Source organism: Bactrocera dorsalis, chromosome 3 (assembly GCF_023373825.1).
Source record: "Bactrocera dorsalis isolate Fly_Bdor chromosome 3, ASM2337382v1, whole genome shotgun sequence".
NCBI classification, from domain to species: domain Eukaryota; kingdom Metazoa; phylum Arthropoda; class Insecta; order Diptera; family Tephritidae; genus Bactrocera; species Bactrocera dorsalis.
In genome coordinates, this window is record NC_064305.1 from 13,017,795 (window position 1) to 13,040,367 (window position 22,573).

Genomic DNA, 22,573 nt, shown 5'->3' on the forward strand with positions numbered 1-22,573 from the left:
CATATACATGCAAGCAAGCAGATTCCATGTGTGTAAGTGGTGTTTTCATAATTCCAGTTCAAGTTGAAGTGAGTGAGTGTCGATTTTCGTAGCGGCGAATATGCGTAGAAAGGTGAGAAGAGAGTAAGTCAAGTGTCGAAGTGGTTGTGTAATAAGTTTAAAGCTTATTTAAATATATTATTAATGCACACAGGCTTACAATACAATAAAAGCGCGCATATATAAGTGTGTGTGTGTATGAGCGTGACTTTAATATTTGGTAGAAAGTGAATTGCAGGCTGCTAACCAAAAAAGCTGGAGATGAAGTTGGCGTATTTTGTATGAGTTTGTGATTTTGAAGAGTGGCTTTTGTTGTGCTAAGCGTTTCCGGCAGCGTTCATATTTCATGACAGCAAGCCAACAAGCGAAATAAATGATTTTAGGATGTGTGTTTTGTGTTGTAAGCGAGTTTTTTCAACTAATTTTAAAGGAAATGTTTGCAGTGTTGTGATCACATGTGTAAATCATACTTATTTGTAGGTTTATGTGCAAAACAAGTAAAAATGTGAAACTTGGAACAAAAAAACGAGTTTTTTCTTTAGAAAGCCTACATTTTCTTGGGGATATTAAAATATTTTATTTAAAAATATTTACAGAGGTTGCAAATAAATAAGAAATGCGGTCATTAGCGGTCAAAACATAAATAAAGATGGGTCAATAATTAAAAAAAAAAATGATTGATTTCGCAAATTACATACAATGTAAAAAGATGAAGTTAAACTATAAGAATAGTAACTTTTGTTGCACCGAAGCTATAATACCCAAAACAGTCATTACAAGGACTTAAATTTTGATCAGTTTATATGGCAGCTACGTATATGTATATATTATAGCGATCCGATGTCTACGGTTCCCACAAATAACCAGCTTTCTCGATATCGCGCATATACATACAGACCCGCATAGTCAGATTCTCAGCCATTATACTGATCATTTTCGCTCAAACTTCATGGCAAACGTAATTTACCCTGTTTAGGGTATAAAAAAATGTCATAAATTTATGAGTTCTATGCTTGTGATTAAAAATAATTGAGGGGCTTCTAGTTAGTATATAAGTCATTATTAAATTAACCAAGAGAACTTAGACACAAAACATTGTTTTTTATAAAATGGCCGCTGGTCAAAAATATGGAAAAAAATTTTCCGGTATTTGTTCGTTCATATGTTACACAGTTTTGTTTTAATTCCCAGAAAACCACGTTTTTTAGGCTGCCCCTTAATATTATTACATTACCTATTTGCATTATTGATGTTTCTAAATCCTTCCATAATTTATGACATTGAAATATTTCAACCTTTAAAAAAGCAACTACAAGATGCGTTCCAAAGAAAACCCGACTTAAAAAAAAATAGAACAAATGGTTTTTTTCAATTTATTTTATTCAATGTAGTCTGCTTCAATACAGCTTTTTCACCGTCCAAAAGCATGTCGAACGAGTGTTTCAGCACGTTGGCCGGTATGGCCGCCAGTATGCCGGTGCAAGCCTTTTGAATGGCCTCTACGTCTCCACAACCCTTTCCTTTCATGGGCAAATGCATTTTTCTGAAAAGAAAGAAGTCGCACAGTGCCATATCAGGTGAATACGGGGAGTGGTTAATGGTTAAAATGTGATTTTTGGTCAAATAATCGGTTACAAGTGTCGATCGATGAGACGGATTCTGAGCAATTTTTGGTCGTCAGTCAATTTGTGCGGAAAAGACCGTGCATTCACCTTTTGTAAGCCCAAATGTTCGGTCAAAATGAGATAAATCGATGTTTTGGAGGTGTTGAATTCGATTTCCATGACTTTCAATGATGATTTCGCCTGATTTTTGATGAATTCACGCACAGTTTCGATGGAATTTCCGGTGATCATGGATTCTTATTGACCCATATGTTGATCGTCATTTATGTCCTCACGACCCCTTTGAAAACGTTGAAACAACTCGTGCACCCTTCTACGGGGTTGGAAATCATCGCCATAAACTTGGTTCATCAATTGAAATATTTCGGTAAAAGTTTCACTACTTTTAAAACAAAATTTAATGTTGTCTCTTTGTTCGAAGCTCATTTTCGCACCGATAACACAAACATATGATACTTAAAACCCAAAAACTTCACTTCCAATCGATGAAATGCCATAAAATTCACTCACTGGATAATCGATAAAGATATCAGCTTCTAACGCAGTCGACATATAGATGGCGCCACCAGAGGGCGCTAGATTCAAAAAGTCCTGTCTACTTTGGAACACTTCTTGTATAATAAATAGTATGCTATAGGTACACCTTTTTAACCGTACCAAAATTGGATATGTGATTTTGTACAATATTAACACTCCAGATATAGCCTGAACGTAGGCAACATTTTTTATTCAATACTGAAACTACTGAATCACAGAATATTTGTGTCTGGTTTAGGGTACCTAATTATAGAACTACACTGCATAAACAGTCTAAATGTAGACAACATTTTTTAATTAATACTAAAGCTTCTAAACCGAAGACCATTTTGGTGTGATTTATGGCTTATAACTTTAGAAATGCACTCCGATAACAGCCTAAAGATAGGCAACATTTTTTGAGACTATTGAATCGAACGCAGGCTATGTGCGTTTTAAGGTATGTAATTTCAGAAATATCCTAAATATAGGCACTATTATACTAAACTATTAATCGAAGATTATTTAATCTTGAGAACTTTAAAATATATATGTTATATAGAGCACATATAAGTTTCAGTGGTAAAGAGTATGAATTCACTACCATTTTTTGCCAAACTAACTTCGAAATTGTTATGAAAAAACGGTAATAGCGCTTCAGATAGTCTATATGCTTCATTAAAATATAATAAAAAAATCACAAAATTTTATTTATTACATATAGATAGTTAAAAGTTGGCTTAAATCAAAGATTTATTTATTTTATTATGACGATTTATGTATGAGATTACCTATGATGTATTCATAATAAAATTATTCCGAAACTCTAAACTAAGCGGTTCAGGCTTTTCAATTTCCAAGAGTTATTCACTGGGGGAAAAATGCTGAGAAAAGAGCTGAGTGCTACACGTAAAGAGTTTGATACGCAGTTGCTGACTGAGTGAAAAATTTTCTTTAAAAAAATACAAATCCACTGGCTGCAAACATTCAAATTTAGCGTTGAAATTTTAGTTATATCATTACTTAATAATTAAACAATAAATAAATAAAAAGCCATTTACTATATAAATTATTTATACGTATAACTCTATGCATTTAAAATTTCTAACCAACATTAACAAAGAGTACGTCCAACCAATATTGGTAGCTAAAGGGGTTCTAGTAATACCTGTAAACATTAAATATTTCATAACTACTGGTCTATTAAGTTAATCTCAATATTTTAATTACAACACTTACACCCACTGGCAGCTTCTTCTGTATACCCATACTTGTATTTTGGCTCATTTTCATGCAGAATTTTATTTATTTTATAATTGAAAAGTTCTTTACATTTGTAGTCTACACATTGAGGTCTCAAACACAGTTGTTGATTTTAATTGCTTGCTAAGACAATATTTCAATTTGAGTAATATTTTTAAAGTGTAAATTTGTGGTATTTTTTATATAATTTTTTTTTTTGTAATCAAAATATTTTTTTCATTTTTGTTTTATTTTAAAGTATTTTTAAAATAATTTCCTAACTAAATTTTTTAAAGGTTTTCTTATTTACTACACAGTATATGTCTTATAACGAACTATATTGCCTTTTTTCAAGTGATAATACATATATAGAAATAATCAACTACATTTGTAAAATATTCTAAAATTTCAAATTTTCTAATGCAATTTCCAATACGATTTTTGAGCTTTGTCTTGATTACATTTTGATTTTTTTAACAGCTGAAGCTAGTTTGTACCCTAAAGTGTACAGTTTTTTGTTATTTTTCTTTCATATATCATTGAATTGTTGTTTGGCTGAAAGTGCTTTGAGGTTGGTATCAAAGCCAGTTTTGTGCACTCAATAAGCTTAAAATATTCTACCTCATATGCGTATGGTTTCTGAATAGATGCAATAAATAATTAATACAATCCGTCCTGCCTGCTTTTATGACAAAGTAGAAGACAATGCAATCAAGTCTTAAGTACTCCGACTTCCGTCAGAAAATTGCTGTCTTATAAATAGTTGAGAGTTGAAGAAAAATGCAGTTTAGCTATACTCAAAATTTATAAATATTAGGATTCAAATAAAGTCTGCCAACTTTTCTGCATGAAAATAGTTTAGCTAAGAAATTCAGGCATACAAATCTTCGCTTTAACAATATTTGATTTTAGTTATTGCAAAAATCTAAGAGAGTAAAACTCTTTTAATAACTCAAATTGACAAAAAAATTGCATAAGCTTCGTAAAAATATAATAATTTCAATAATACTACACGCACCTATAAGAAACCCAGCTCAAATTTATACAAAAAAATTATTTTTCTTAAAAAAAAATATTTTTATTAAAGAAATAATAATTTCTATTTATTTAAAATTCTTGATAAAAATTTAGTGCTTTTATCCAAACTTTTACTTGTTGTTGCAATAAAAAGTTCACTAGAAATTTGTTTATTTAGTTGGCAAATGAGATAATAACTTTCAGCAGACCAAAAAGAGCAACAAGCACACACTCAAGCTTCGATTGGAAGGCATGCAGAAATTTCATAGTTAACATGTATCTCCTTCTAGCTTTTATATCTTTTATTTGTTTTTGTTATATTTACTAACATTTGGCAAAGTTTGTGCTGGCAACTGAGCACTCAAGGACACTTAAAGCAAACAATGTTCGAAATTTACCAAAACAAAAAACTTATTAATTGTATGCTAGTAGAATAAAAGTTAAAATAATATTACAACATATAATAAGTAAGTATATAGTATATGTATATGTATACCATTAGGATGTTCGTTATTTAACAAGTAATATGCAATTAATAAGTATTTTTTTTTGCGGTAAATATTTTTTTTTGCCGCTTTAGTTTCAGTTTTAGCCCTAAACAAGAAAAAACGTTAACTTTGGCTGCACCGAAGCTAATGTACCCTTCACAGGTGCATTTCTTTTAGTAACTACATATGTGTTCAGTTTATTTGGAAGCTATATTCTATAGTTAACTGATCTGAACAATTTCTTTGGAGATTACATTGTTGGCTTAGAAAATAATCTATGCCAAATTTTGTGAATATGTGTTGCCAAATGCGAAAGTTTTCCATACAAGCCCTTGATTCCGATCGTTCAGTTTGTATGGCAGCTATATGTTATAGTGGTCCGATAGCAGCAATTCCGACAAATAAGCAGCTTCTTAAAGAGAAAATGACGTTTACGAAATTTCAAAACGATATTTTAAAAACTGAGGGACTAGTTCGCATATATACAGACAGACAGACGGACACACGGACATGGCTCTGTGCATAGACTGCCGAATTGGAAACGTTTACATGAATAACTAATTTAAATTATGAGATCAATAACAAAATTTGTTTGATAAATAATTTTATAAATCAGTCTATCTTCTATCCACCGAACTTATTCACTACTTGCGATCAGTTTTGGACGGATTTAAATAGATGAAACTTAATGATACTTCCAAAAAATTTATTTAAAAAATTTTTCCACCGAAAACACCTTTTAAATCGGGGAACAACTAAGCAAGTAGTGGTGAAGAAAGCTTTAGCAAATATCTGCCAATTCAGCAGGCACTCTGTCATAGTTATAGGTAGAAAAAAAGGCGTCGACTTGAATAAAAAAATTTTTTTTACCCGATTTTTTCGAAGTTTTCGAATTTTTAAAAATACTTCGAAAAAAATACTTTTGGAAATCCAAGGCAGACACGATAGAGCATTGTATAAAGAAGATATATACCAAATTTCAAAGGAATCGGTTCAGTAGAACTTGAGATATCATGTCAACCACCTCAAAAAAGGAGTTTCGAGAAAAACGCGTTTAAAGTTTAGGAGACAATTCTAGTGAACACGAACGCCAGTCACAAAATCGACTGAATCTCCGAAAATAAGTCGAGTTTTGAAAAATCCTTCAAAGATCATATTTTTGAAAATCTAAACTTTCAAAACATGCAAAAAAAATCGATTTTTTCAAAATCCTAGACCAGAATATCCCCTTAAAGCAATAAACAACATTCTCTCAGAAGCCTTCACTCAATCCGTAGAAAAGTTTAATAACAGTTAATGTTTTAAAATAACGGGTGATTTTTTTGAGGTTAGGATTTTCATGCATTAGTATTTGACAGATCACGTGGGATTTCAGACATGGTGTCAAAGAGAAAGATGCTCAGTATGCTTTGACATTTCATCATGAATAGACTTACTAACGAGCAACGCTTGCAAATCATTGAATTTTATTACCAAAATCAGTGTTCGGTTCGAAATGTGTTTCGTTTCGTTTTTATCGACAAATTTTGTTCAGCGATGAGGCTCATTTCTGGTTGAATGGCTACGTAAATAAGCAAAATTGCCGCATTTGGGGTGAAGAGCAACCAGAAGCCGTTCAAGAACTGCCCATGCATCCCGAAAAATGCACTGTTTGGTGTGGTTTGTACGCTGGTGGAATCATTGGACCGTATTTTTTCAAAGATGCTGTTGGACGCAACGTTACGGTGAATGGCGATCGCTATCGTTCGATGCTAACAAACTTTTTGTTGCCAAAAATGGAAGAACTGAACTTGGTTGACATGTGGTTTCAACAAGATGGCGCTACATGCCACACAGCTCGCGATTCTATGGCCATTTTGAGGGAAAACTTCGGACAACAATTCATCTCAAGAAATGGACCCGTAAGTTGGCCACCAAGATCATGCGATTTAACGCCTTTAGACTATTTTTTGTGGGGCTACGTCAAGTCTAAAGTCTACAGAAATAAGCCAGCAACTATTCCAGCTTTGGAAGACAACATTCCCGAAGAAATTCGGGCTATTCCGGCCGAAATGCTCGAAAAAGTTGCCCAAAATTGGACTTTCCGAATGGACCACCTAAGACGCAGCCGCGGTCAACATTTAAATGAAATTATCTTCAAAAAGTAAATGTCATGAACCAATCTAACGTTTCAAATAAAGAACCGATGAGATTTTGCAAATTTTATGCGTTTTTTTTTAAATAAAAGTTATCAAGCTCTTAAAAAATCACCCTTTACTTTCAGAACTATCATGTTTTAACGACAGCACATTTGTGAAGAAAATCTCTCCGAAAATGAATTAAACAGGATAATGTTAGTATCACAGAAAGGAGATTGTATACGACACAAGACGTTGTTGATAACCGCAAATAAATGAATAATCTGTACGAACTTATGTAGAGATATTTAGTCAATAATTATTTCCCCACTGTAGTCTGTGGTTCTGAGCACTAAGTAAAACTGAAGTGACTACATTCTTAAGGAGGCATAGTTTTTTTTATATAGAAGAGAATCTAAAGTGCAACTACCAGAGAGTGTAGACAGAATTCCTTTGCCCCGGCGAATAACATTGGGTGTAAACTGAGTAAGAGGCCCTCATTGAGATCTATCATTGAAGAAGATGGAATAAACAGCAGCATTTCAAGTAGGAAATATCAGCTGATAATTGAAAGGTCTCATCAACAGAAGAAGTGACTTGTAAAGCTGAAAAAATACATGGCTACACACAATCTTTGACCGACAACATTTTAACATTCGCTACTTAAGCTACAAAACGTTTCACCAAAAGTTTTTAAAGCTTCACGTAAATAGTTCACATTCACCAAAAATTATGCCGCGCAACTTTATGCACTCACGGTACAGAACAAAATGGCAAAATAACTGTAAATCACACGCTTTGTTCATATGCAAAACTATTTTCACTTAATCAAATCCGACAAAACGCGCTTAACCGTTGGCAGCTGTTAAACCATTTCTGGCGCATTCAACATGTTTATGCTGCTTGCATAACGGTACAGCAGCTCGAGTAAGATTCTAGCTCATACACTGTCATGTTCAACGCAGTATTTATAGGTAGGTATGATTGTGTTTCGCAAAATAAGCAAAGTTGTCGCACCTTAAATACCACACGGCGCATAAATAAAATATGTCAGCGCGAAGGCAAAAAAGGATTTCACGCGCTCAAAGCTGGTAAATACCAGTTTGTAGATGGAAGCTACTACACCAGTCCACAACACAGCCGAAACTGAGTGCCGCGTATCGTTTTGTGTCTCATCCTCATCCTCATTGTGTTGGCTCACCCTACTTCTCGAGCGCCAAACTTTCGGCTAACTGAGTGAAATTGCACCGGCGGGAATTCGGCAAACAAAATTTGAGCGCATAAAAAATGAATGTCGTCCACAAAGCCGACGATGATAGCGCGTTGATATGCGTTGTTATGAACAAACTACAAACACATAAATATTGGGATGGTAAGGTGCGCTGTGCTCGAGTAGTTCTATGTTAAAGTTAGTTGGTATTTCGTAGAGTGTGGATAATTCGACCAATTGTTGAAAAAGTCGATGAAATTATAGAAAAGACTGATGAGGATCGTCACAGAAGCAGCCATGACTTTGCTAAGGAATTTAACATTCATCACCAAAGGGTTTTTAACCATTTAAAAAGGCTGACTACAAACAAAAGCTCGATGTTTGGGTGCCACATGAATTGTCTGTGAAAAATTTAATGGACCGAGTTAACATCTGTGATTCTTTGCTGAAACGAAATGAAATATAACGATTTCTCAAGCGAATGGTAAGAGGTAACGAAAAGTGTATCAAATACGACAATAATGTGTGAAAAAGATCATGGTCCAAGCGTGGTGAAGCTCAACAAATATTCGCAAAGCAAGGATTCACGCCTCGACAAATTACGCTAAGTGTTTGGTGGGCTTGGAAAGGCATCATGCACTATGAGCTGTTCCAGCCTGGTCGAACTATTGATTCTACATTTTACTGTCAACAACTGATGATATTGAAGCAAGCAATTGGAAAAAAATGGTCAGAACCGATCAACAGAAAGGGCTTCGTCTTCCATCAGAACAACAAAGATGTATGTGGTAGCTTTGTTGACTCGGTAAAAACTGTGAGAGTTTGGCTGGGAAGTTTTGTTGCATCCACCATAAAGACCTGATCTTGCACCATCACCAATTGTTTCGGTCAATACAGAACTCCCGTAATGGTGTGAAGTTGGCTTCAAGAGAAGCCTGGGAAAATTACTCAAAATTACTTCGCAGTTTTTCACCGCGAAACCAGAGAGTTTTACGCTGATGGAAAAATGTCTCTAGCAGAAAAATGGCAAAAAATGGTCGAACAAAATGGTACTTAGTTGGTTCTTTGAAGTTCATTATAAATATAATGAAAAAAAAATAGGTTCAAGTTTGGTTAGAAATGCGAAAAGACTTTTTTGACTACCCAATATATGTATGTACATATATTATCTGAGATATGAAGCATAAAAAAGTAAAGATTAAACATTTAATAAAAGTGTACAATTAAAATCTTGCCTAGACTTGAGCGACTTGAGCAAAATCCACGACGAAATGCCAATCAAATGGCTAAAGAACTGAAAATATCCGACCGCAGCATCCGTCGCATATTGAAAAATGAGCTCAAGATCAAGCCTTACAAGTTCCAAAAGGCGCATGATCTCACACCGAAGTAGCAACAAGTAAGACTGGAGAGAACGAAGCAGTTACTTCGTTTGGCCGAAAGCGATCAAATTCCGAACATTGTGTTTTCTGACGAAAAAACTTTTCCAATTGAGCATTTCCTAAACTCTCAAAACGATAGGGCTCCGACCGTTCATACGAGAATCTAAGTCATCGGTTGGCCACCAGAAGGCAGCAACCGCCACAAACAATGTCGGCAGCTGGAGGCAGCTTTGAAGCCGTGGGTAAAAAATACACCAGTCTCGAGATGCTAAAGAAAGCCATTGTCCGTGAGTGAGCCAAAATAACGGCAAGTGACATTCGGGCAGCTCGCGATTCGTTTTTTGACCGTCTCAAGGCCATAGTTAAGGCAATAGGTGGTCATATCGAGCAAGAGTGAATTGATCCTGAATTTATGTTTATTTTCACACATTTTTTACTTTAAAATAAATAAAAATAAATTTCCAAACCGAATTTCTGGCATTTTTAATTGGCTACACTTCGAGTGACCACTGTATATAATGAGGTCTAAAATTGCCTTTCCAGCTACAATTTCTACTAAAAATGTTTCTCGGGGTCTTTATATGTAATAATATAAATACTTATGATTTTTATGAAAATCATACGATTATAATATATATTAGTACATATATAGCAATATATTAGTAGATAGTATTGGTGTGTCCTGCGTTCCAAATCTTCTCCTTGTATTTATATTTATATTTTATATTATAATAATTTATATATAAAAAAAATTAATTCACGAAGCATCACACTGTCAACTGCAAACCCAAAACTCCTTTTATTCCAAACTTTTTACAGTAATGCAATAATTTCATTTGGTAGCAGCGAAAAAGTTAAGCCACTTTATGAACTATCAAAAAAAAGTGTCGTAATGTGCTACAGTGAAGTTATGCAGGGCTTAAGCGTCACTTTAGTTAAGTGCTTAATTTTTATACACTGTCAAAAATGTGTTTTGTTTTCCGCTCGCATTTACGCTACTATTTCAACACTTCATATCTCATTTAACAGCTTAAGCGCCTAGTTGTATGCAGTGTTATGGCATACTCACTATTTTTTTTTTTGTTTTTTTTCACACACGCTTCGTAAAAAACAATAATTTCAATGCAAATTCTGTTTACAAACTAAAAGATCAAAAAGTTGGAAAATTATGAGAAAAAAATTGGTTTGATGTCGTTTCATAAAAATTCTGTGATATCATATATTTGAAGGGAGCAACATATATGTATATATACTACAAATGTGTATAGTATATATGTGTATATAAATGTATATATATAATATATGTATACGGTGCACATTTATTTTTCGCAGTTTTTGTGACTCGTTAGTCACATTTGTTGTGCTTCTTTTAAGCTTTAAGCCACCACAATTTTTATATTATGAATGCAGCAAAAATATTTTAATATGAAGTCTGTTCCAAACTGATTTAACCAAATATTTTTCAATGAGATTTAGTTCTGGACACTTTTTATGACCTGAATTACATATTATAATATGAATTTTTAATGGTACTATTTAGTTAAACAGCAATTGCGAATATTTTGCAACCAAATACAAAAGCTTCCTTACTAAGACTTGATTTCAAACGGTCAGTTTGTATGGCAGCTACAAGCTATAGCGATCTTTTCTGAACAATTTTTTCGAAGATTGTAGGGATGCCTGGGATATTATTAATTTTTCAACATTTCTTGAAGATATCTCATCAAATAAGAGAAAGTTCCATACAAGTACTCCTTTCCGTTGCTTCAGTTTGTATGGTAGCTATACGTTACAGTGGTCCGATATTGGCGATTCCGACAAACTAGCAGCTTTTCTGCGAGAAAAATTCATGTACAAAATTTCAAATGGATATCTCAAACACTGAGGGACTACTTCGCACATATGCAAACAGAGGAGTGGCTTAATCGACTGCCAAGCTGATAATTTATATACATATTTTAAGGTATTCGGGGTATTATTTTTTTATTCTAAAAGAAATCAGTAATATTTACAAAGAAAATTTTTGCTTGAAAAATTTGTTCATATATTATATATATGTACATACATAGTTTTTGTGTATATATTTACATGTGTAACCACCTACTACCGAACGAGCCACATAAAACATTAACAGTGCATATCGCATTGCATCCATTTAAAGCTTTTTACATGCCCGAGGCGTCACGCTTGAACAGCTCACCTGCTGCATTCTGGAGCAAACAAATGCTTGCAGTTTCTCTAAACGCTCCGGCACGATCTTCATCTTTAATCTTTTTATGCATGCGTTGCTTTTAGTAAAATAAAAATTATGAGAAAACTACAAATCAACAAAAGAGCTGGAAAAATTTGTGAGGAAAGTTAATGGAGCAAAGAAACAAAATTTTTGAAAGAAAAATATATTTTTTTCTCAAAATTATTGTTGTATTTATGAGATAGAGTTTCCAATTTTTTTTGATTATTTAATCTTTATTTTCCAAGTTTTATTGAAAAATTTTATTTTTTTTAAACTTAGTTCTTGTAGATTACTTCCGGACGTATAATTATAATTATAATTTATGTAATATTATAGATGCCTTAATATTTTTTGTTTTTCCGTAGCATCAAAAATACATACATACATATATTAAATCTCAATTATTTTCGAAACAAGCATGTAGTAAGTTAATGGCATAATGGCCTGAGATCTATCTATCATTTTTTCTAGATTTTTAAACTTTATAATATTAACTACATATATACTAGATATACGTAGATATATGTATATATATGTACGACTGTCATAGAAAACATGAAACTGTTGCTATTAATGGGTAAACTTTCTTTAACATATTTTGTGCTGCACAAAGAGTTTTTGTATTATAGAAATACTCCATAGAAAGTATTATAAATATACCTTCTAAATAATTTTAAAAATTTAAAAAATGTGCATTTTAAATTTCAAAAATTTTTAAAATTCCTTTTTTTAATTTTTAATATTTTTTTTTCCAAAAGTATAAGAATTCATAAGCGAAATTAAAAAAAAAAAAAAAAAAAAAACTGTTGCTGCCGTTACTAAAAACAACTTTTATATAGTAATCATACACTTTTCTAAGACAAATCATTCTTAAAATAATTATTATATTAATTATTTCACTTAATTTCATTATTGAATCTTAAGATATTTTATTTGTTTTCTTTTTTTATTTTATCGTTTTTATTATTAGGTCTACAACTTTGCTTCCGCCGTTTTTTTGTTAATTTAAGGTTTTATTGTATAGTTATTGTATAGTCCAAAAGTGTTTTCCCTTATTCCCTCAAAAATCAATGCTTAATTAACACACGAAATACTTTGTGATCCTTTTTTTTGTAAACTAACACAAATTGCTTTACAAAAATTCTATATTTTTTTAATACCTAATAGAAATCATATACTCGTATATGATAGTAGAGTAATAGTATTATCTATGTATGTGTCAGCCTCAGTAAAGCGTGGACGCACTTTTCCTGGAATTAAAAAAGAAAAGCAAAATTTCCCGCAAATGTCTAGAATTCGGCTTGGAGACATTTTCGGTGACATTTTCAGTTGGGAATAAGTTTGGGATGAAAACAGATCTCTACAAATATTTTGTTGGGTTAATGTTGACACAAAGATCGATATATAGTAAAACGATTTAATCGATCAGTGCTTGACCCTAGAGACATCTATTGAAAAACGGCGGAAGCAAAGTTGTAGACCTATTATTTTAATTTTATTGCATTAAACTTTTAACTTTTTCAATTTTCATCTTGATTTAATATCAATTCTATCATATATAATTTTTTGTTATTTTATTTTATTTTTCATTTATTTTTTAATTTTATCTTATTCAATTATTACTATTTTTACTATTTTTCTTCTTTTAATTTCAAAATATTTTATTTAATTTTATTTTATTTTTATTATTTTATTTATATTATTCTACTTTATAATAGATTCATTTGTTTTATTTTATTTTGTTTATTGATTTTTTTTCAAGTTCTTTGATTGTATTTTAACTGAATTTTCACTGTATTAATTAATTTTATTTTATATCAATTTTATATAAATATATTTTATTTAATTTTTTTTTTTTTATTTTTTAATAATTTATAATTATGTATTAATATTAATTTGATTTGTTTCATTTTATTTTCCTTTATTTAATTTCAATATATTTTATTTTTTTATGTGTTTTTTATTTTGTATTATTTAAATTTATTTATTAGTTCTTTTATTTATGTATTTTAACTGATGTTTTAATTTTTTAAATAAATTCTATTTTACATTAATGTATTTAATTTTATTTTTAATTTTATGTATTTCTTTAATTTTTTTATTTTAAATTTTGTATAAATATTTATTAAAATTTTTTTAGATTTTTTAGTATTTTTTATTTTATTATATTTAAGCAATTTTTTCCATTTTAATTAATATAATTTTATTTAAATTCTTTTTTTTTTAATTTTTAATGTTATTTTTCCGAATTAATTTTATATACATATTTTTTTATTTTTTGTTAAATACACTTATTTTTAGCTGATATAACCACAAAAAATATACTTTTAAAGAATTTTTTAAATATGTTACTTAAAGTTAGCAAGCACTTATATATATTTTTTCTATTTCCATTCGATTTATTGTAAAATTTTGAAGTACACTTCAAAATAATTTTCAGTAACTTGTCATCACATAGTTATAATATGAATAAATTTTTAATTAATAATTAATTTTTTTAAATATTTTTTTAACTTCTTTAATTTTTTTATCCATCTTATTATTATTATAATTTTTTTTTTGACTCATTACCTGTCCAAAATTTTTCTTTCGCACTCAAAGCACTAGTTACATTCAATTCTATAAGCATTCAACACTTTTCTGCTTTTTAATTTAATTTCACTTTAATTTTTAATATCCAAATTTTTTTCTGAATTTATTTACTTTTCCAAATCTTCAGAATATCCGCCAAGACAAACACTTTGGAAACACGATCTAGGGTTATTTAGGTACACAAAACTTTCCGCAACACTTCGGCGACCGCTTAACAGCTACAACAACACCGCAAAACTACCAACAACAGCGTGACACTTCCGCGTGAAGAGCTGCGGCCGTTTTGACAGCGCTTTTAGAGTTATCCGGTTTTCGCGTACGCGGCTGAAGTGTTGCGCGACTCGCGCCCACTACTTTAATATTCACAAATTCGTTCACGCAATTTTATTCCGACGACAAAAAGAATAGAATTCCTTGTTTGATAGTGTTTTGTTTGTATTGCCAGCACTTGACGGGCGCCCGTTGCCACTTGCGCGAAAATACCGTTGCTTTTTGAGTGCGCTCGCCATGGGGCGCTGAAATTTATATAGCACCAACATCGTGGCAATAACAATAGCAATATGATGACAGACAAATGAGCCTAATTTAATTAGACTAAAACGTTAAATATTTGTTGTAAAGCGTGTTGGTTATGTGGTGTGTGGCCAGAACGAGAAATACTTACTGTGTTACACATGCAGACTTATGTATTTCCTATGAAATAACAGTTCTGATGGATATCGATGGCGCAGCGTTCAAATGTCAACAACTAGTTGAGAGTTTAGTGCGGCCATGCGTGTGTTTGTGTATGTATGTGTGTAGAATTGCACAACAAATGTACTTTTGTGGGCACAAACACTCACTTATATGCGTGTTGGTGTTTCCTTGTCGGGCGCTTGGCATTACCTAGACCTCGACAGTGAATTTGTCTGCCATTGGAACACACCACGCCACACAGCGTTATGCCATAATTCATGCAGTCGCGTTTTAGGCGCCGAGCGCTTTACTGCGTACTTAAGTGTCTCATGCTGTCAACAAGTGTTTCTCCTATACCTTTCATGAAGCATACGCATGCTGATATTTTTGAATTGTAAGCAATTTAGTATTTTCTGGCTTCCAAGACTCATTTGTAGGGTGTGATATAAGTATTAAGGACAAAGGCTAAAGGTATGAGTGGCTGTAAATAATTAAAAATAGAATCTACTAAAAAAATTCCTTAGAAAGCTATGTTGTTGTTTAACTCAGTCAGAAGAACACTGGCAAAGATAACAATTACCTTATTAAATAGTTTTTCTTCGGCAAAGGAGAAAACGCGATACGGTAGCAGCTTGGTTTCTTCGATTTCATTCCGAAAATTTTTACATCAAAAATAGATCAAGCTCTGCAAGCCAAACTGTTCGTAATATATCATTGGAAATCTTCGATTAAGTAAACACTGTTACGATTTCAGGAGCTGAACTTTGTTCAAGAAACAGAACACTCCGAAACCGAATTACTATCAGCGAATCGCTGCCAAATTGCAACACACCGAATCTGAGTTGGATGGTTTTGCTACGTTGAGGTCTTGAGATTAGAAGGAAATATCCACCATAAACAGCTCCTCTTTGATCAAACTCTCAATTCGGATTTTTAAGGCTAACAAAAAGAAGAAACGCTACTTTTGGCCAACAAAAGAGGAATTCTGTTTTAATAAGTCAACTTCCCCTCCTATTCAAATCATAAATAGCGATATTCACTTGCCAAAAGTTCCGGTAGCTTGGTCCAGAGATCATCATGTATATAGTCCAAAAGATGGACAGGAAATCATCTACCATGAACTGCCCACATTCAGACGAACGCATAATTCGGATCTTTAATGTGAACTTTTTGAAGGAAGTAATCACTCAAAAAACGGTCAGCTTTGTATAATAGGCGGTTAATTGTGTTCCAGTAGGTTAATGCCATAAACATCAATAGTGACCCGCCAGAAGCTGCGGGAGCTTGGTTGTGAGATTCGTATACATCCACCTTATATTTAGACTGGACCTGGCACTAAGTGATTACTAGCCGTTCCCGTCTATGGCGAAAGAAAAGTATTTTGCCAATAGGGACGATAGTCCCTCGTCTTCAGAGTAGTATTTAGAAATTACCTTCAAAATATCACAAAGTTATTGAATAGAGCGATGGATAATCGACTCATTCTAACTATGCTAAATAAAACCCTCAATTTAATGCAAAACATATGTAAGCTTTTAGGAGGCCATTGCGAAAATCACATGTACTGAAATACCCTCATTCCAATATGTACTCACTGAACCAGCCTGTGCTCCAGATGAAGTTCATTAGTACAAATGGCTTTATTCGAGAAACTTCTGAGACATCGTCAAGAAACCTGCATGCAATAGTTGTGAATCGTTTCCTATACAAAGCTTTGCATTCGCATGGATAATGTTCTATAGTTTCCTCTTCTTTTACCTCTTGACAGCTTGTACAATAGTCATTGTATAGTTCCGATTCAGTGACCAGTTAGCAGTGCTACTAGTATTTTTAGGCTACCATTGCATGCTTGTTAAATTAGTTAGGGATTGACTTCAACGAAACTCAGCTAAATCTATAAAATATTTGTCGTAAAATAGATAGTCAGAGTCATATTAATTCCTTTTTCTTCTAAGTCTAGTTTTATGGTGATGTCTGTTCTGGCTAGTTCATCTGATTCACACTCTCAAGGGATATCATTAGATCATGGATATGATTTAGTCATCTCATAACAGTCATGTTTGTTTATGGGTATGTTAATGTTTTCAGTAAGATTTACCATTTCATTATGTTACGTATCAGTGTGATACAATGTTTAATTTCCACATCTTTTGAGTCTCATTCTGTCATCACTGATGCAATGTCATCAGTAGCCAAATTAAGCACGATTCGTCTGGCATTTTGAGTTTTAGTTTGGAGTCGTAGCTGATGTTCTACAAGTCTGTGCCTACAATGGATCCTTGTGCTCTTCCTGACGTGACCGCTATCTGTTGTGATACCTGTGTGTGCAGTTTTTTGTTCTTAATGTAGCTCCGCACCACAGTTCTGAGGTAATCGAGGATTCTAGAGTTTTTTTTGAGAGCATCTATCAAATCCACCCATCTAGCGCTTTTGAAGCGGTTCGAATATCTTAAGTCTCTAGCCACACCATTCTTATGTATCTAAGTCATCTACACTGTGGAGCTTCTACACTTTCAATGGCGCTTTTTACCATAACTTCTTGAGTTGATCTGTCGTATCTAAAGCCATATTGTCTAGGGGAGTATCCACCAGTTTCGTTGATAGCCGCTTCGATTCTGGGTTTAAGTAGCCTCTCATAGAGCTTTCCCGCTATATCAAGCATCCATAGTGAACGGTACGCTGATGCCGAGTTGGGATCTTCTTTTCCCTCACTGATTAGCACTAGTCGTTGCTTTTTCAGGGGCTTAAAGAATATTCCGGCTTATCTTAGGCATAGATATTCAATAGTACTGCCGGTTGACTATTTTATGTATTTCTGGTGGTAACCCATACGGTCCGGGTGATTTGTTGGCCTTGAGTTTGCTAGTGGCTAGTTGCAGCTCTTCGAGGCTGAGTTGGGACCCCATATTGCATATTTAAGTAAGGGCATATTGAGTGAAAATTTTGGCGACTCGCTCACAGTGCTTACAGATCAAACAAATTCTGAAGATACTATTTGCATGCATTCTTCAACTTTTGCCATAACAATTTATTATTTTATTAAATTTTCAATTACGGTCCTATTTAAATAATTTCTGAGCATAACTTTACATAAAAGCGATTCTGAGTGAATCACATATTTTTCGCTTTATAGAAAAAGATAATCAATCAATACAAAATTGACTTATCTGCTGCAGAATAGTGAATAAAATGCTGTGGTTACACCCTTCGTAAGAGAAAATCACTGTGTCAAACAGATACTTGCCGGTATTTAGACACTCAATACACTGTGATAAGAATTTTACTCTCTTTAAATGTGATCGCATTCATTTTGCTTCATAAGTTGTTGGGAAAACTGACTCTTAAAGTGAAAAATAAATCTAATACAAACACATAAAAGACTTTATTTTATGGGAATAAATTTCGAAATTATTTGAGACAAATAAAACTTCTCTCAACTGCGGATTTTACTTTGAGTAAATACTCTTAGAAAGCAAAAAGTTCTCACAAACAAGCTACTAATCTACAAAATATAACGATAATACTTCAAAATATTATTCGAAACTCTTTGACCGCTGTCAACACTGTGGCCGAGAGAATAAACTAACACACAACTAGTACCCTCTGCAAAAAAATATATATAAGTCCAAGAACTTTTAGGCTTAACAATCTCTTTCGATACGTTAACAGTTGCATTGAAACCACTAAACATTTTTAACCCAAGCTTGGGGCCTTGCACACAGTCTAAACACACCATAATGCTTATACAAACAGAACCATTATAGTTATTTCATCAAGCAGCTCTTCGATTGCATCCAAAGTGCTCTGCAGTCATAAATAAATTTATTTATTTTTCTATTGAAGCCTTTTAAGATATTTTCATATATAGTTTCTTTATCCCGCTAATAAATCTACAATATTTTTCTTATGGCTGAGTAAAATGTTGCACGCACAAGCTATGCTTCTACGTTTATACATATAATATTGAATTTTGTGGATGACAGTATGCGCGTGCAACATGCAGCACCATAACGCGGCAGCCGGAAAGCAGCAACCATGAAAAATCACTGTGTGCAGCTGTGATGAAATAAAGTGCATTAAATTACTGTGGAACCGTAAGTACGCTCTCCGAGTTATGAGAAGCAGCGATGCAGCCATATAAAGGGCTCATAAGTTACATATGTGTGTTTAAAGGGTGCTGCGTTTAGTCGTTTACTAAAGCAGTGCGGAATGCACGCAAAGTCTGGCTGACACATTTTGACTGAATGAAATCCATTGCTTGGCGAAGGAAATGTGGCATAATATTTCTCGAAGTTATACCATATTATAAAGGGTTTTCCGGAAAGTAATAGGACTGATTTTCTTCCGCCGCGACTGTACTTTGGATCGTTCTTGCACCTACTGGATTCGGTACAGGGCGTTCCTAGCTAACGAACGAGCCGCTAGTTAGTTGTCTCCGAGCACCTGGGGAATCAAAACAAACATTTTCGCGCGACGTGTTTCTCTGAGTCGTGCAAGCCGAAAATGCAGCGTTCGTTGGAGCAGAGGTACGCGATTAAATTCTGTGTGAAACTTGGTAAATCTGCGATAGAGACGTTTGATATAATCAAGCAGGCTTATCAGATTTTGCTTTAGCAGGAAGTGGTGTGTTCGGTGGCACCAGGCCTTTTTAGAGGACGGGAAGAGGTCGCTGATGAATGAGCAAAGCCAATACATTGTCCTTTTTGACATCAAAGGCATTGTCCACCATGAATTTGTTCCTCCAGGACAAACTGTCAACGCCAAGTTTCACGTGGAAGTCCTCAAGAGACTCAAACGAAATGTCAATCGGGACCGACAAGACATCGCAGCCGATTAGAAGTTGCACCACGACCACGCCCCGGCTCACACCGCCTTTCTTGTGAACAACTACCTACCTAAGGCCGGCATCCAAACCCTTCCGCAGCCGCTCTACAGCTCAAATGAGGCCCTCCGCACTTTTTTGGTTTCCTTGTCTGACTCGACTGAGTCCTATTACTGTCCGGTCAAACCTTGTACACAAGCTTAGGCAAAATGCTGCAGAGATCGAGATATCCATATATGAATTGTGATGATAATCTGGCTCTTGTTCCAGCCTCGAGCTCAGTTGCCCAAGACTTCGCCATTACGCACCTGTAGGATGTCAATGGATTACCTTTTCGATCGATTGTGAGCTCTGTAGAGGTTTATAGAGAAATGATGGACAACATCTTTCGAAAACGATCGTGGTCGTAAGGCGGTAAGCCAGCGAAAATGAAGGCCCAGCCAGAATTGGCAGTGAGGAAAGTTTCCCTATATATTTGGTGACCTACTTCCCTTGGACCAAACTCTCAATTCGAACATATACAGTCGACGATTGAACCTTCTGAAAACAGCAATCACCCAACAACGGCCAGCTCCAGCCAATTGGAGAGCAGTTTTACACCAACGATATACGGACTCGCCAGAAGTTCCGGGAGCTGTGTTGGAGGATCCTTAAGTATCGATTTTAAAATGCGGACTTGGCACTAAGTGGTTACAACTGGTTCCTGTCTAAAGTGAATTTCCTGATTATAAATTCTACTCAAAATAGTTCTTTAGTTTGATCCAAATATAAACAATGGACCATCTGAAAACAGCAATCACCCGACCAGCTCCGGCCAATTGAAGAGGAGTTTATTCCAACGACTGAGCTCACAAAACTAAAGTAATTTTTAGAAGTTCCGGGAGCGTGGTTGGAAGATACTTATGTATTCATCTTAGTCTGGACCAGCACCCAGTGAATACAACTGGTTGCTGTCTATGATGAATGATTAAAAATTCGACTCAACAGAAGCTTGAGAATATCGACTGGTCCAGTTTTTGCCAAAAAGAAAGTGGGTTCGTCAGTTTGAACCAAAAATAGTGGATTTACTTTCAATAAACATCATATGTGAGTCACCCTGTATTCGGTAATTTCATATTTGCTTCCACCACGGTTTACTGTTCCCCCTAAAACTTGCCACAAGCTTAAGCTATTTTAAAATATCCACATAATATGTAAGCTACAACAAATCCAACAACAACAGCATCGGTTAACGGCACAAAATAGTTGTGTGTAGGGCAAATGGGGGAAAAGCGGGTAGATCTTAAGTAAAGAGCTGCCAAAGAATGTACGCTAAGAAAGTACGTATTAGAACAGTAGTTGACTGTTGGCTGTCAGCTTTTCAGCTTATAAACATAACAATAAAGAAGAGCAATAACAATAAAGCAGAATGAACCACGGCAACAACAACCAAGTAAACCATTATGCTGCAACCATAGCGACAGTAGTCAAAGCGGCGAAGAAGCATATGCACACAAGCCACCGAGGCACAGCACAGTTTGGAGTTATTTTTTAGCAACCCACGGCAGCTCACCAGCTCCCGAGCTCAGCAACTGAGTGGCTCACCAGCTCTGGAACTGAGTGGCTCAGCGGTGAAGTGAAGTCAAAGTCGTAGAAACCATAACAAAGTAATCCAATGCTAATACGAGGTTAAGAGGCAAGTTTAATATTACCACACACATGCACACACTTTGAGTGTATGTGTTGTTTGGTTGTTGCAACACGGAGCGCTCCGACGTGCACATGTGGCTCACATGAAGCATGCACATCTGCGGTAGTTGACTGATTTATTGCTACTATTACTAACGGAGTCAATGAGCGGCGGCTTACTCAAGAACTCAGGGGAGTGCTGCGTTCAAAGTATGCGGTAAATGATGCCATAACGGAAATATTTAGAAAATCTAGCACTTAATATGCAGGTACTTAAAAGACTTTGGATCGCGTGCTACTTGAGTTTATGGCTTTCTTGCGGTCTTCATTCTGCTATATGTTAGGGATAGGTTGGGTTAAAAGGTCGATCCTTTTAAAGGCTCTGACAAACTTTTCACTTGAACACAGACCGCCGGTTCTCTGTGATAACAAGAACTGCCATATATTGATCATAAAAACCCTCACAATTTGAAAGAACGCCTTGAGTCGATGACAACTTTGTTGAAGCGACTACTTGCCTTAATTTCTGCTAACTCTTCTTTGTCAAGATCTCTCAATCTCAGTCTTGCAAAAGCTGGACAATCGTTCTTGCATCTTTCGTCCAACAGTATTCACCACTTGTATGCCTATTACAAGCTTCATTGAAAACTCTAACTATTGCGGCAACCTAACCCTTTCTAGGAACAAGCAGTTCTTATTCAGCGGATCGTTTTAGTTCATCGATTAAGCCTGCTAAGTTCACGCGAGGTCCATAGGTCCAGTGTTAATAAAGCATAGCGGAGATCCAACACCCAATGTAAGTTGGGCACAAATACCCCTTCTTACTAGCTCATCGACTTTGCAGTTTCCATCGATTTCGTTCTATCCATTAGTGACTACTCAGTCTGATAGTGACTACTTTTAAGCGCACAGTGAACAAGATGAATACCAGTATTGTCGGTCCTCCT

General features: G+C 34.4%; 1 protein-coding gene across 3 annotated transcripts in view; it reads right to left on the reverse strand.

Annotated features, from left to right (window-relative positions):
- The window catches only part of LOC105233243 (transient-receptor-potential-like protein), a 49,898-nt gene extending 34,926 nt beyond the window's left edge, over positions 1-14,972 (reverse strand). Inside the window, exons 1-2 of one of the 3 annotated variants that reach the window (XM_011215260.4) lie at positions 14,441-14,972; positions 3,420-3,566 (exon numbers count right to left, since the gene is read on the reverse strand). In XM_011215260.4, coding sequence (XP_011213562.2) covers positions 3,420-3,473 — 54 coding nt within the window. In that variant the 5' untranslated portion in view covers positions 3,474-3,566; positions 14,441-14,972. Of the gene's footprint in view, positions 1-3,419; positions 3,572-11,836; positions 11,925-14,440 lie in introns of those variants that run through there. The other 2 variants (XM_049451538.1, XM_049451537.1) reach the window with 2 other exon arrangements.
- Between the last annotated feature and the right edge of the window lie 7,601 nt (positions 14,973-22,573).